General features: G+C 43.5%; 1 protein-coding gene across 4 annotated transcripts in view; it reads left to right on the top strand.

Moving 5' to 3' along the window:
- The window catches only part of HRH2 (histamine receptor H2), a 44030-nt gene extending 30950 nt beyond the window's left edge, over positions 1 to 13080 (top strand). The window contains exons 3-6 of one of the 4 annotated variants that reach the window (XR_010793739.1): positions 3133 to 3269; positions 3395 to 3541; positions 4522 to 4846; positions 11993 to 12081. Coding sequence is in view for 1 of the 4 variants with exons in the window: in XM_066614452.1 (XP_066470549.1) it covers positions 11993 to 12146 (154 nt within the window). In the remaining 3 variants the exon portion in view is untranslated. Of the gene's footprint in view, positions 1 to 3132; positions 3270 to 3394; positions 3542 to 4521; positions 4847 to 11992 lie in introns of all 4 variants that reach the window. The other 3 variants (XR_010793738.1, XR_010793740.1, XM_066614452.1) reach the window with 3 other exon arrangements.
- Positions 13081 to 13362: the final 282 nt, after the last annotated feature.

Consider the following 13362-nt stretch of genomic DNA (forward strand, 5'->3'; position numbering starts at 1 on the left):
CTACGACTTTTCATCCTCACCAGAATACTGAAGGTCATATTTCCATTCTATGTACTCTTTGGTTGCAGTGTCCCCCCTCTTAATTTTGCTGAGAATTTGGCCAGGTTTCTAAGCATGGAGCTCTCTGTGGCAATTTAAGCTTTTAAAAATGGCTTGATTTCCCCCCAAATGAACTCCACACATTGGAGCAGTTGGGTGTAGCAGACCAGTTTTGATAACACAGGCCTACAAAATTGAGGGTCAGAAAAGTTTTTCCCAAACTTTATGGTGGTTTGATATGAATCTGTGGTGCCGATTCAAAAAATGGCATCCGTTTTGCCCTATCATGTCTAGTTTTGGAGATATAGTATAGCCTCTTTAGTGAATGGTTCAAGTAGCTTCCTCATGAGGAAGGCATGGTGTAGGCTCCAAAACTAGATGTGATAGGACAAAACGGATGCCATTTTTTGAATCAGTACCCCAAATATACCCGGGAATTGGTGTAACATTTAAGGAAGCAGAATGCGTGTTGGCCTCTGTAATCAGAGCTTAAATAAGAACTGGGTTCTTTGAAAACTTGCCCTGCCTAGTAATTCAAGTTGCTCTTTTCTACCAGTCTGGCCTATTACCTAATACCCTGTTAAGATATCCTACTGCCCATTTTCTTAAGGCAACACATTCATTTTGAAACCCTGTGGGCAAGCGTTTCAGGAGGGTCTTTCCTCAGCAATATACCAGCACAGAATAAAGAGGACAGCAAATTGAAAGCAAACTTGGAGAGATTCAAAGAGGAAAAACTGAATGCATGAAGATAATTCAGTAACAGCGCAATCCAAAGCGCTTGATCAGCCGGCACAAGTCTCTTGCACTGGCCCAGGAGTGTTGCAAATGCCATAAGGCACATTTGTGCCTCCCCACAACAGGGTCCCTGAGAGGAATTTTATCAGGGGGTACGAAGCTTTTTGGGGGGGCTCTTTGCAAAGTGGGAGGGTAGCGATAGATGAGCAGAATGGGCGCAGAGAGGGGCAAAACGGCAGGGGCAAGGGTGGAAACAGCTGGAAAAGTCTTTGGAGCCCAGGTCTACTCACCCATGTGGCATCAACAGCTAGATACAGTAATACAGAAAACCAAACACACTCCAAAGTTTCTCTAACATCTTTTAAATATAGAAAATCATGTAGAAAATTAGCATCATTGTATTTAGGCTTGAACTAGAATGGAAAGTGACCTGTGCCATATCTAAACTTGCTTCTGCAGTAGCTGTAGACTTGCAGCTGTGCCTGAGCTCCTAAACACACCTTCATGGTAAGCAGATCCACAAGCCAAAGAGCTACTATAGCAGGCCAGTTTCCTCCCAGACTTAACACTGTGTTAATGAGTGTCGTGCGTGCATTCCTGGACCCAGCACATATGGCCTGCCAGTAACTGCAGCTGCACACTCATGGTAGTGCCCCCAGCATCCCGTGCGGACAACAAGTCTGAGTAGATAGGAAAATATAAGATCCCTAGAAATTTCTGGGCCTCATCCTTTGGCTCCTGGGCCTGGGTACATAATACCCCCTATACCTCCCTCTCCTAGGCCCTGCCCCACAACAGATCCTGGCTGGCAATGGGTGAGTTCACACCAGCCCAGGGAGGCCAGCGCAGGGGTTTGAGGAGGGTGGTGGGAGTGTGGAATGGAGGCATTTCAGGGCAGGAGAGAGTGGAGAGGGTGGATTGATGGGAGGACTGGGCCCAGGAGAAGGGTGGGACCGGCCTTGGCAATCTAGGCCATGTCCTAATGAGCAGCCCGGCCTTACACCAGGCTGCTTAGATGTGCACCAGTAATTTCACTAGTGCAGATTCGAGTAAGCTCTATTGAGGTGGCTGCCATGCTATATGGGGTAAGGCAAAATAAATTCCCTTACTCTGAATTGCATGGCAGCCACTCCTACTCTATTCCTACCCTATACAGTGCAGGCCAGTCAGCCAGTCAGTTCCAAAGCAGGTTAGGACTGGACTGTAAGAAGCATAGGTGACTGGGAGAAATAGCTTGTGGCTAGAAGCTAAAATAAGGCCAATTCATAATAGAAACAAGAGGCACATCTCATGAACAGCAGAGATAATTTAATATCATCACTAGCTATCTTTCAATCTTGAATACATTTTAACAGGATGCGTAGTGGATGTGGCACAAATCAGATCACTGATAATCTTAATCTATAAAGAAGCTCTTGAACTATCACAGAAATCTCAGCAGTTACATTTACACCACCCATGTGGAACTGCCAGCCCACAAAAACAGCAGTGCCTACATGAGAACAGGGATGGCCACATGCCCTTCTGAGGTGAACGCACAAGGGAGACCATTGTGTGCATGCGTGGATTCCCTTATTCTTTGTCTCAGAGCAAGAAACTGCTCTTCAGTGTTATGCAACACAATCAATTAGAGATACTCAATGACATTGTTAAGACTATAAGATAAGCATGATTTATCTTCAGGACACAGTCATACAAACACACTGTTTCAGAGGCATTTTCATTGGGCTAATATTTTTCCGTTCAGGTCATCAGATATTGAAGTCAAATGCAAACCAGAAGTCAAGATCAAAACCCCTTCTGTGGTTCCGATCAGATTTAATTTGTCTGGAATGTCTCCACTACAATTTCAGATCAGTTTTTTCAGTATTGTTTTAGTATAACTAAACTGCTGCACACTGCCTTTCATCATCCAGGGCCAAACTAATATGTCAGTAAAAGACTCTGTAAAAATCAGGTCTGACATCAAACCTGTTTAATGCAGGGCTGAGGGATGATTTAAGGAGCTGAAGTTTCAATCCCCATCATTTTTGGTCCATCCTGTAAACACTGCATCCCTGCTCCATTTTACCCAGTGAAGCTTCAAATGCAGATGCAACATTTACCAAAAATAAAAAAATAAAAAGCTGTAGGGGTACCACAAGCTGGGGATGAAAAGTGGGGCAAGGTGAGGGTTCAGCTTTCTCCTCCTAGTCATTCAAGCTGTAGCTTCAGCCCACTGGCCCAATTGGTTTAATTGAGCAAGACCCAGGTTGAGCGTGGCACTGTCATATCTAGATGGAGCCAGTCAGTGATCTGCAGATGGCTGCTTTGGCCTGTCAGATTTAAGGAGAAATATGCTCACTTTCCCTTCAGAAATAACTACATTACCGGTCGCAAATGAGGCTGTTTTGAATTGTAATCCTGGTTTTCTTCGCCTGTTCATCTCGAATCCGGAACTGGGCGACATAAACCAGAGCTCGTGGAACAAAGTGTGTCATTATACAGCCAAGGTACTGGAGATTTATAGCCTGAGCCTATATATCCTAAGAACATTGTTGTCTTGTCTTGTATCACTGACCGATCTCTCTCTCTCTCTCTCTCTCTCTCTCTCTCTCTCTCTCTCTCATCTTTTCAGCTCTGGGCCTTTTCCCTAAACTGCAGGCAAGCCAGGCCATTCACAGTAATCACTGTGACATAACTCTGACTGTCCTCTTCCACAATCCATTGAGGACAGAAGGACACAGTGTTTCCACAGGGGAAAGCTTAAAAGCAGGGTATTTGGGTGAGTACCTGGGATGACACATTGCTAGGAAGGGTTAACCATATTGCATACAGTCCAACTGAATTTTCTCCCTTCTATGGCCAGTAGTAATCCTTGGATTATAATAACAATAATACTTGTCACCTTCTGAGAGTGCAAAGGGCTTTGCATATATTATCTAGAGATGGAGGGTCCTTTCAGCAACCTGCGGAGTGATTATTATCAACCGCACATTGCAGCTGAGGAAGCTGCTTGCTTAAGGCCACCTAGTGAGTTCCTGGCAGAAGTAAAGTTTGAATTAGGGAGGTCCTAATATGCAGCTCAGTCTCTCAGCCACAATGCTGCACCAGCTGATCACTGCCTCCTTTTCCTTCCATGGAGGGGTTCCACACCTGTCTAACAGCTGCCTGACATTCACACCAAGAAAAACTGGTGTGAAAATCATAAGACAAAAGATGATGCGTGAAATGAGCAAAGGTCAAATGCAGCTGCCTGCTTGTTGTTTTTTTTTCTTCCTTTCTTAGATAGCATGCTGAAAAGGGGAGGGGGATATGGATGAATACCATGGAGAGGTCTTTGGTTCCTTTCCTGATCATTCCCCCTCCCAGCTTCTCACAGCTGTCTTTTAACTGGGGAATTTTTCTGAGGAAAAAATTCCCAATGGGAGAAACTGGTTCTCAATGAGAACTTTTCATCCTGGTTTCCTCCAGAGGAGTGGGAGAAACAGAGACTGACACATCACCAGATAAAGGGGGCAGCATTTGCTCAGGCAACAGGAGATCTTGGGCCAGCTCTGGGCAAGTTACTAAAGAATTTTGGAAAAGTTAACTTCAAGTTATGTATACTTCTGCCACATTCTTACATATGTACCACAAAAAAAATTAAAGTAACCCCTAAAGGTAAATAGGCTAACCTGTGAAGAACCGGGGACTGGCTCAAAACTGTTAAACACGTCAAGAGTCCATGCCATGTTTCCAATCTTCCCTGTTCTTTATCCACAGAACAAAAGGGCCACGCGATATAGAAAGGATATCGCCAGTCACATTGTCAAGGAGAAATGTTATCACCCTGCTTCCGCGTGCTGGTTGTTATAGAACGGCACCACATGAAACCAAGCAACAGACCCGTTCCCTCAGTTTTATGCATTTCCTCTTCCTGCAACAGCCTTTGTGGTCTTCTGTTCACAAAGGGCACAGCGACAAGGCTGTGTCACTCAGGCTGAAGGAGGCTTACTGTGAAATTTCCAGCAGCGCAATTACTGAGGGTTGACTTCGCAATTGTCCTTGCAAATGTGGCTGTTTTTCTGTATCGCTTCTGCCGGCTCTGGTGGGTATTGTGTGGATGTTCAACAGTCATCCCAGAGGTGGCTACGTTTCAGCCGCTACCTTTTTAAGCAATCCATCATTGACAACACTTCTGTAGAAATCCATTTCAAGGGTCTAGAAAGGCTTCCATTTTTAGTAAGGAAAGTACAGTACAGAACTGTACAGTACAGTCAGAACGGCACAGTGCTGTTCCCCACATAATCCACAGAAATGCTAGAAACTGGGGCTGAGTCAAACATGGAAAGTCAAGCATTTAGACCTTGATCAAGTTCTTAGTTTTACAAGCCTGAAAAATGTGGGGAGGGCTTAAGCAAGGTAAGGTCAGAGTCACCTCTGCGTACTGTCCCATGACCCTCTTCTGCAGATATCTTTCTGTTCTTGCCTCTGCTTTGTTGACTGTGTCACCGGGAGGGGGGGAGCGAGGTTACCTGTCTGTCAAAAACTGATACAACTGTTGGACTAGCTCCAACTTGGGCACATATAACCTTGCCCAAGATCACATGCAAACAGCATTTCGGCACAAGTGGGTGGGGGTGGAGACTTGAGATCATGCTGCCTGCCAGCTGCTTCTGATGGATTTATTCTCTGGCACCACTTTTTAAAAAAAGAGCCAGGAGAAGAAGTGCAATCAACCCACCTCTTCAGGCTTGAAATGAGGTTTCATTGCAAGTGTCACTTGGCCCCAGGGTAATGATGTGGCAGCCTGTGACCTTTGAGCACATTCATCAGGGAGGCTGAAAAGCTGCAGGATGGAGGTGGCAGCTGAAGGGATGGCTTTTGAATAAAGATGAGGGACCAGCATGTCTACAGGAAGAGAATGAAGAGCCTGTGTGTGCCAACGCTGTGTGATACGCATGTAACTGAGGGTGCCACTGACACCCTCCTCCCAGAGGCCAAGACTATTAACTCTCTTTTTATCAGGGCAGAAGGCCAAACTTTCATGCTGGCAAAAGGATGAGACAAAGAACTTTGCAAGAGTTCAGATCACTTCCAGCTCCAGACTCCCCTCCCCTCTGGTGTCCTTTGCCTGTTGTTCACCTTGGGAAGGAACTCTGCTGACAAGTGGGAGGCTGGTGTAACATAGAGGCACAGACACTGAGCTGTGAATCAAGTCTTCCCCACCTTTAACTCTCATGTATTGCCAGAAACTCATGAGTAGAACTGGGATTTTGATGTAATTACATATTTTAACCTATTTGTATGTATTTTACATACATAGTCATTTGACATAAAATTACATATTTCAGCATTTTCTTCTTTGTGTGTGTATAAATTGCAGATTGTAAATTTTTTTTTGTTTCCCAGTAAAAAGCTACCTAATTTGAGTATTGCTTATCTTTTATTTTCAAACTGAGAATTTTTGAGTATTCAACAAATTATGGAGCAAAGAAACACGTCACATCACAAAGTTTGCTATGAAGCATCCTCCTATCTCTGTCTGAAACAATGTGAGTGGTAACCTGGATTACTATTGTTGTGATAAAACAGTTGGTAAAGTTAGGTGGAGAATTTTCCCTTCAATTCTGAGGTGCTTCAGAGAATCGGGGAGCTGGACAATCAGAGAGAGAGAGAGCCAGCTGAGGGCCAAATCCTATTCAATTTTCCAGCATTGGTTCAGGCATGCCAACAGGACATGCGCTGCATCCTGCAGTAGGGCGGCAGTCATGGAGCCATCCCCAAGGTAAGGGAATGTTTGTTCCCATTCCTTGGGGCTGCACTGGCATTGGAAAGTTGGACAGGATTGGGCCCTGAATCACATCCCCAGCGGGGCCTCTCTCTCACTCTCTTTCCTGAATGCTTCAGGCCAAGCAAGAAGGCACAGTCCACTCTCTGAGGATGAGAGTGGAAGGCCATCAGGGAGAGGCCCCAGCTATGCAGAGAGGGACCACGTATAGCTTATGTTTATTTTGTTTACTACCATTGAAGCTCTCCATTCCTTCAGCTTGGGCTAGGCTGAGTCCTCATCGGAGTTCTAGCCTAGAACCCAGTGGGGCTTGCAGGTGAGGCTTCCTGCAGAACTGGTTCCAACATTTACTGCAAGCTACCAAACCTTTATGTTGTTTCAAAATATTGTTAATAAGACCTTTTTTTTGTTAAAGCCTCTGCCTTGTTCTGGGGTCAGTGGATTGTCAGCGTACCCACTCTGCAGGACCGCCTGAAAGAGTGAGGACCATCAACCCTGAATATTACAATCGGGGAGGGTTTTTGCCCAGGGAACTCCTCTGGGAACTGGATCTTTTGGGCTGGTGGCAGCAGATGATGGGAGGGGATGGAAAGGGAGTGAAACCGGTGCAAATGTATTTGGTAAATTGGAAACAGTGTTGAAAAGAAACCCTGGATAGTCAACATTTCACTCTGTGTGCTGAATTTTAAAAGGAGACATTCTTGATATTTCAGGGGAATTTTCAGGGATATCTCTGGGGAAAATTCCTTTTTCTAAAATATGCCCCAGTTACATCATGTGATGTGGAAAGCTCTTTCTCTGCTTACAAGAATATTCTGACTGGCCAATGTCAATCAATGACCCCAGAGAACTTGGAAAACTATATCATTGCTCACCGTGCTGCCTAGTTTAATGAGCGTGAATCTGCTAGTATAATAATCAATACGATAGTAAAGATATTAAATATGTAGTATCACATGTTTATCATTATACGTATTTTATCACACATTTCACTGATTTTACACTACATATTTACGTACGTATTTCACAACATGATATTACATAAAAATCCCAGCTCTACTCATGAGGTGGCCTTAGGCAATCCACTCTCTCCCTCTCCACCCCAAGATGGATGGCAACCTTCAGTCTTGAAAGACTATGGTATAAGCCTACAGCAGCCAGTATTCCCATGCGGTCTCCCATCCAAGTACTAACCAGGCCTGACCCTGCTTAGCTCCCAGCTGCGGAAAGATAATAATACATACAGTAGAACCTTAAGCATAGCTTCTTAGAAGTCACATTGAATTCAATAGGATGTAGTACGAGGCTGGTGTGTGTTTGATTGCAGCTTTAAATACCTTACCGAGCTGCTGTAAAGACAACATCAAGGCAATACAGGTGAAGCACTTTCTACATTCAAAAAATGATTTCAGAATACTGAGTATTATTATATTCATCCTCTTTGTTTGATTTCATTTATATTTGTTCATCATTATATCTCTGTTATGCTCTTCAGGTTAAATACCATTCAGAGTGGCTTACAAAATGAATAAAAGAAACAGTCATCCACAATAACATTAAAAATAGTTCCAGCACCAGAAATAATATAAAAACCAGTTAAAAGAGAAATAGAAAGGTTGGTTTGTACGGACGGCAACTCCACCAGAGCAGGTCACAATCAAAGCTCAGCATTAGTTCTCAGGCTCCTGAGGCAGTCAAAACAGGAACCATACACTAATCCTAATGGGTCCCAAGCTGATGCATTATACAAACCCTATAGCTAGAGATCATCAGTTAAAATTGCAAATTTGTGCAGATGCAGGGCTGGATCCTATTTCTTGCATAATTAGAAAGTACTTCTGTATCTTCAAGGGGGAGGGATTGTCACCAATCCTCTCTGCAACCCACTTCAAATCTACTCCTGAATAGGGTGGCATTGAGGGAGGGGGTTGCAGCAAGAAAGGAAGATCAGCAAACATTGTCCCTCCCCCTTGTATAAGGGCTTTCTGTTTGCACAATAAATACTTAGAATACAGCTCAGTTTGTGTCCCTTGTGTTGGTGAAGATGGCCGACACCATAAGAAGATTCCCGCTGGATCGGGCCAAAGGCCCATCTAGTCCGGCTTCCTGAATCTCACAGTGGCCTGAATTTCTTCTATCCAAAGAACAGTACTTAGGCTTTAGTCATACTAGAGATGAGCTGGGGCTTGAGCAACTTCAGCCCCATAAAAAGGGAGCTTCCATTTCAGCAAACTTTCAGAAGGCAAATGGAACTAACGTTTGCTTCCTGTAAAGTGAATGAAAGGGGGAAAACAGGGAGAAGGGTCATGTTGCACATCGCACTGACTTTCCACCTCTTGTTCTTGGCTTCTTTTTCTCCTAATGTTTCATTTCCTCTATGATGGACCATTCTACTGATTGCCATGTGTGCCAGAGAACATGTGCAGCATACTGCATCCACATGGTTGTTGTTTTTTTTTTAATCTGCAGTTTCCTTCTTTCTGCTCAACTGTACAGGTGAATAGCTGTAGCTGAATAGTAGTGAGCATGCAGAAAGTTCCAGATTCAACCTTCAGGTAGGGCAGAGAAAAGTCCTGTCTGAAACCTTGGAGCCCCACTATCAGTCAGTGTCAACAATACTACGCTAGATGGACCAATGGATTTGAGTCAGTATAAGGCAGGTTCATATGCATTCACCTGCAACACTTTTAGGATACACTTGTCAGGACTATTTAAATGCAGAGTCAACTCACACACTAAATTATACAGTAATAAGCTCACTTTAGTGTTATTCTTTCCATAGGTGGTAGGTCCTAAGGCTTATTCATACAAACCTCTCCATGTGCACACTCAACCTGTGGAGGAGGGAGTGGGGCCACACTATCAAGCTGCAAATTTGAAAAGGGTTGTAGGTTTACACTGAAGCACTCCATGTGACTAGGAATTCTGCATAGTTGACATTCACAAGTGTATGGAGCACATACCACTTTTTAGACCTTTAGCTGAATGCATGAAGGTCAGGAGACAGGATTTGGAGGCATACAAATGGCAGGAAGGGGCTAGCAAGCCCGGTTCTTCCTACTTCCTTCAGTACTGAGTACATGTGTAAAGGGGGTGGTATGAACAGGGCTCCAGTTTCCCCTCAAAATGCTCTCCCATATTGTTGTGCACTTCATTATCTTGTAGGCAAGGGGTGGCCAAACTTTCAACTTTAGGCTTCTGGGCCTTTGTGTAGAGGAAGGAATTTCAGCAGGTGTAGCTTGTCATCTGTGAGATGACAAGCTGCACCTGCTTAAACTCCCTCTTCCTACACAGTCGTTAAAGGTTCAGGAACCCTGAATTTGCAAGATTGACCATCCCTGTTGTAGGCACTTAATAGGTAATACAGCCTTCCTATCCATGAATTTCAAGACAAGGGAAGGAACTAGGGGATCCTGTAAGACCAAATAACCCAGATACAATGTAAGGAAGCACACCAGTCAAGCACACCAACGCAGAATGCTTTCCTCACATATTTAAAATGAGGCATGGTTCAAATTTCCAGGATTAGAGCTGTTTTCTATTCTGTGTAGAAATAGTCCTTTCTGCATAGAACAGAAAAGATCTTTGGAGTATAGCCATTCAAACCAAAGTATACTATTCAGAGCTATTTGGATCTACAATGTAAATTACAATGCAAATTGGAACACAAAGCAGGAGAATGCAACAACATTTTTAAAACAATGCTCTACATAATTGGGAAGAACATTGGAGTACCTTGCCAAAAAACTGTTTGCACTTATTAAAAAAAACACAGCACATTCACAGCATAAACCTGTCCCCAACATATGCCCACTGGGTACGAAGGATTGCTCTCAAATTCCCTTGCACTGGCAAACCTTAATGCAAAAACAACAGAACAAATATATAGGCCTGGGACCTTGAGATTTCACATGCAAGTTACCTCCCAACTGCAGTCCTATGGAATGGTCTGGTTATTATGAATGGAATGGCAGTCCTTACATGTTCCTGAACAGACATGTTTTCCCCCTAGCAAAAGGGGTTTTAGAATTAGAGGTTTGGAAGCAACCTACAAGATCATCAAGTCCAACCCTTGGCCAGTGCAACCAGTACCACTATAGCATCCCTGATAGATGGCTATCCAGCCCCTGCTTAAGCCATTTCTGTCCAACATTGAATTTATGCAATAGGGACCAAATGTATACACCTGTGAGCCAGGTAAAAATGGGTTAAAGATTGGACACTCCTGTGCTAGAACATTCGCCTGGCCACATTTAGAGTGGTGGGACCATGGACTGAATCTGACCATCTTATAGTTTTGAATATTCAACGCACCACAGAAATGAAGGACCTGCACCACAAATGAAAAGACAAATAACTTCTGTTTTTTCTCTAACTACATAGAAAGTTATTTCTCAATGTTCCACAAGGGACACCATTTAGAAACAGGGAACATTTCTGAGTTAAAATTTTGTTGATAACTGATCCCCATTCAAATGTATACATACTCCAAGCACCCAGCCTTGTGTTAGCAATCCAGCTACCATCCAGCTCAGCACTGTCTCCCAAACCCTTTTAAGAGAGAGCTTCCTCTCACATGCTCTCTATCTAAGGTCCAACACATTTTGTGTTGTTTCAGAGGGTCCTCTCCACAGGACTCTCCCCCCCCCCCCCCCACTCCAACTGCTCTACAAGACAGGTATCTTGCGCCTGGAACTTTTTCCCTTCTTCCTCCCCCCCTTTTCCTCCTCTTCTCTCCCCATCTTTAGTTAGCAGCTGGGGTTGGCAGAGCAGGGACCCCTAAAATCCTTCTCTACAACCCCCCTTCCTTATCTGTTTTCCTCGGATGTACCAAATGCTCTTCACACGCAACCACCATGAAAGCTAAGTACCAAGAAATACATTTCTCCATGTGCATTTTGTTTATCTTTGTCCTTTTGTAATAAACCATAATCTTTTGTTGAAAGTGATCTTTCTCTCAGTCCCCTCCGTAAGCAAAAGGGAATTTCTCTGCATTACATTGTCTTGTTATCCAGCCAGCCTATGATCCTAATGTTCCAATAAGGGCAGTGTAATAATTCCCCTATATGAAAGAGCCCTTTTGGTAACAGTCCCATTGGCACCACTATGCCAGTGCTGGAAAGCACTGACATAAGGGGTTATGATTGTGCCCTAAGGCTGCCAAAACAGATTTCCTGCATATTTACATTACAAGAGTGAAAAAAATTGCTGGTGGGTAATTAGGAAAAAGAACTTAAGATATATATATATTTTTTCAAATTGTTTGTTCTTTTGACCTCCTCTGCTTTTGGTGTAGTCATTCACCATCTACCACCATCACAGAGCCCATCTTATACTGAGAATTAGGAGACTTGCACTGAAGACTAGGATTCTAATAAAAAAGGACAGCCTTATAGGTGGCTTAGTGTTGAAATTGTCTCATGATAGTAAATCTGAATGACTCTCACTTCTGTACCCCTTCAGGAACCTGAACCCACCATGCCATACATCATCTTCCACTATCCTGTCCTGCTGTCGAAGGCACTGGTTGGCCAAGTTCCTTCCCAAGAGAGATGTGTGGATCCCAATGTTTGACAAGCCAGTGGCAAATGTACAGAAGACAAGGCAAATCCTCTGAGCCCCATATGGTTATCTATTGTGTCTTCTCCTGAGCCAGGGACTGCTTATTTATGAATTCCAGAATGAAGAATGATAGCTCAAAGATGGCCTGAAGTTTGTCACATCTGGCAAATCATCCCAGTCTGTTCAAGGTGACTTGCTATGCAAGCACTCGGATTTGACTCTTGGCTGTGATACGTGGTGTGCAAGCATAGGCACACAAGCAAGCGTGTGAAGTTGGATGTCTCTGCGTGTGTGCTTCTATGTTTGCATGTGAACAATCAGGAGACAAAACTGTCATCCATTTCCTTATCAATCATTCAAGACTCTTCCTTTCCCAGATGCCAGAGAAATCAGAAGAAGAACATGGGGTGAAATCCTGGCTGCAGTGGAGCTTGGGTAACCCACAATCTCCATTACAAGACAATTCTAGGCCTCTTTCTACCAGCCATACTATCAAAGTCTTCTGTCATCAATATTATTTCTCTTTACTGATCCTCACCACTCACCTTTAATGTATAGGTGACTGCTCAGACTCTCATCCTCCTCCTTGCCCAAATCCAGAAGCAGCAGATTAGTTGATATTATTATATTATTAACATAATATGTCGCTTATCAGGCAAGGTTCAAATCACACACAGAGAGAAGTCAAAGAGAACTTCAGGGGAAAAATAAGTAGGGCTTAGTTTGGAGGAAACAAGGGAGGCAGGCATTCATCTTTTTCCATGGCCATGTCACCATCATTCCTGTCAACTGTCTTTTGCCCTGTTGGAGGACAGCCTGCATAACAATGCGCCCTGAGAAAATTGTTTTATTTGCAGTATCAAATGTGGAGCAATTTGACATTGTTTTGACATTTGTGGTTTGTGGTTTCCAAAATTTCTGACAAAGCATATTTGACAGCAATGGAGAGTTTTGAATGTTTAATAAATGTTTGCTTCTGGAATTAAAAAGTACCTAGCTTCTGTTTGTCAAGATTTAATCTTTAGCATATTTTAGTTCAAAAGCACCACTGGAAAAAACCACAGGGAGCTTTCACCTAGGAAAAATATTGCCTAAAATGGAATTAATGCACTGTTGTCAGGGTGCTTCCACGCTGGCCTTTAACTGCGGAATTGCCAACCTTTGTATATTCACTTCTTATGGGGCAACCAAATGATATTGTCAGGAAGTCACTGTTCTTGAGGTTTTTTCCCATTCTCCTTTCTGGTTGTTTCCACAGTTTTCCAATGCAG

The sequence above is a fragment of the Tiliqua scincoides genome, chromosome 2 (genome assembly GCF_035046505.1).
Source record: "Tiliqua scincoides isolate rTilSci1 chromosome 2, rTilSci1.hap2, whole genome shotgun sequence".
In the NCBI taxonomy this organism is placed as follows: Eukaryota; Metazoa; Chordata; class Lepidosauria; order Squamata; family Scincidae; genus Tiliqua; species Tiliqua scincoides.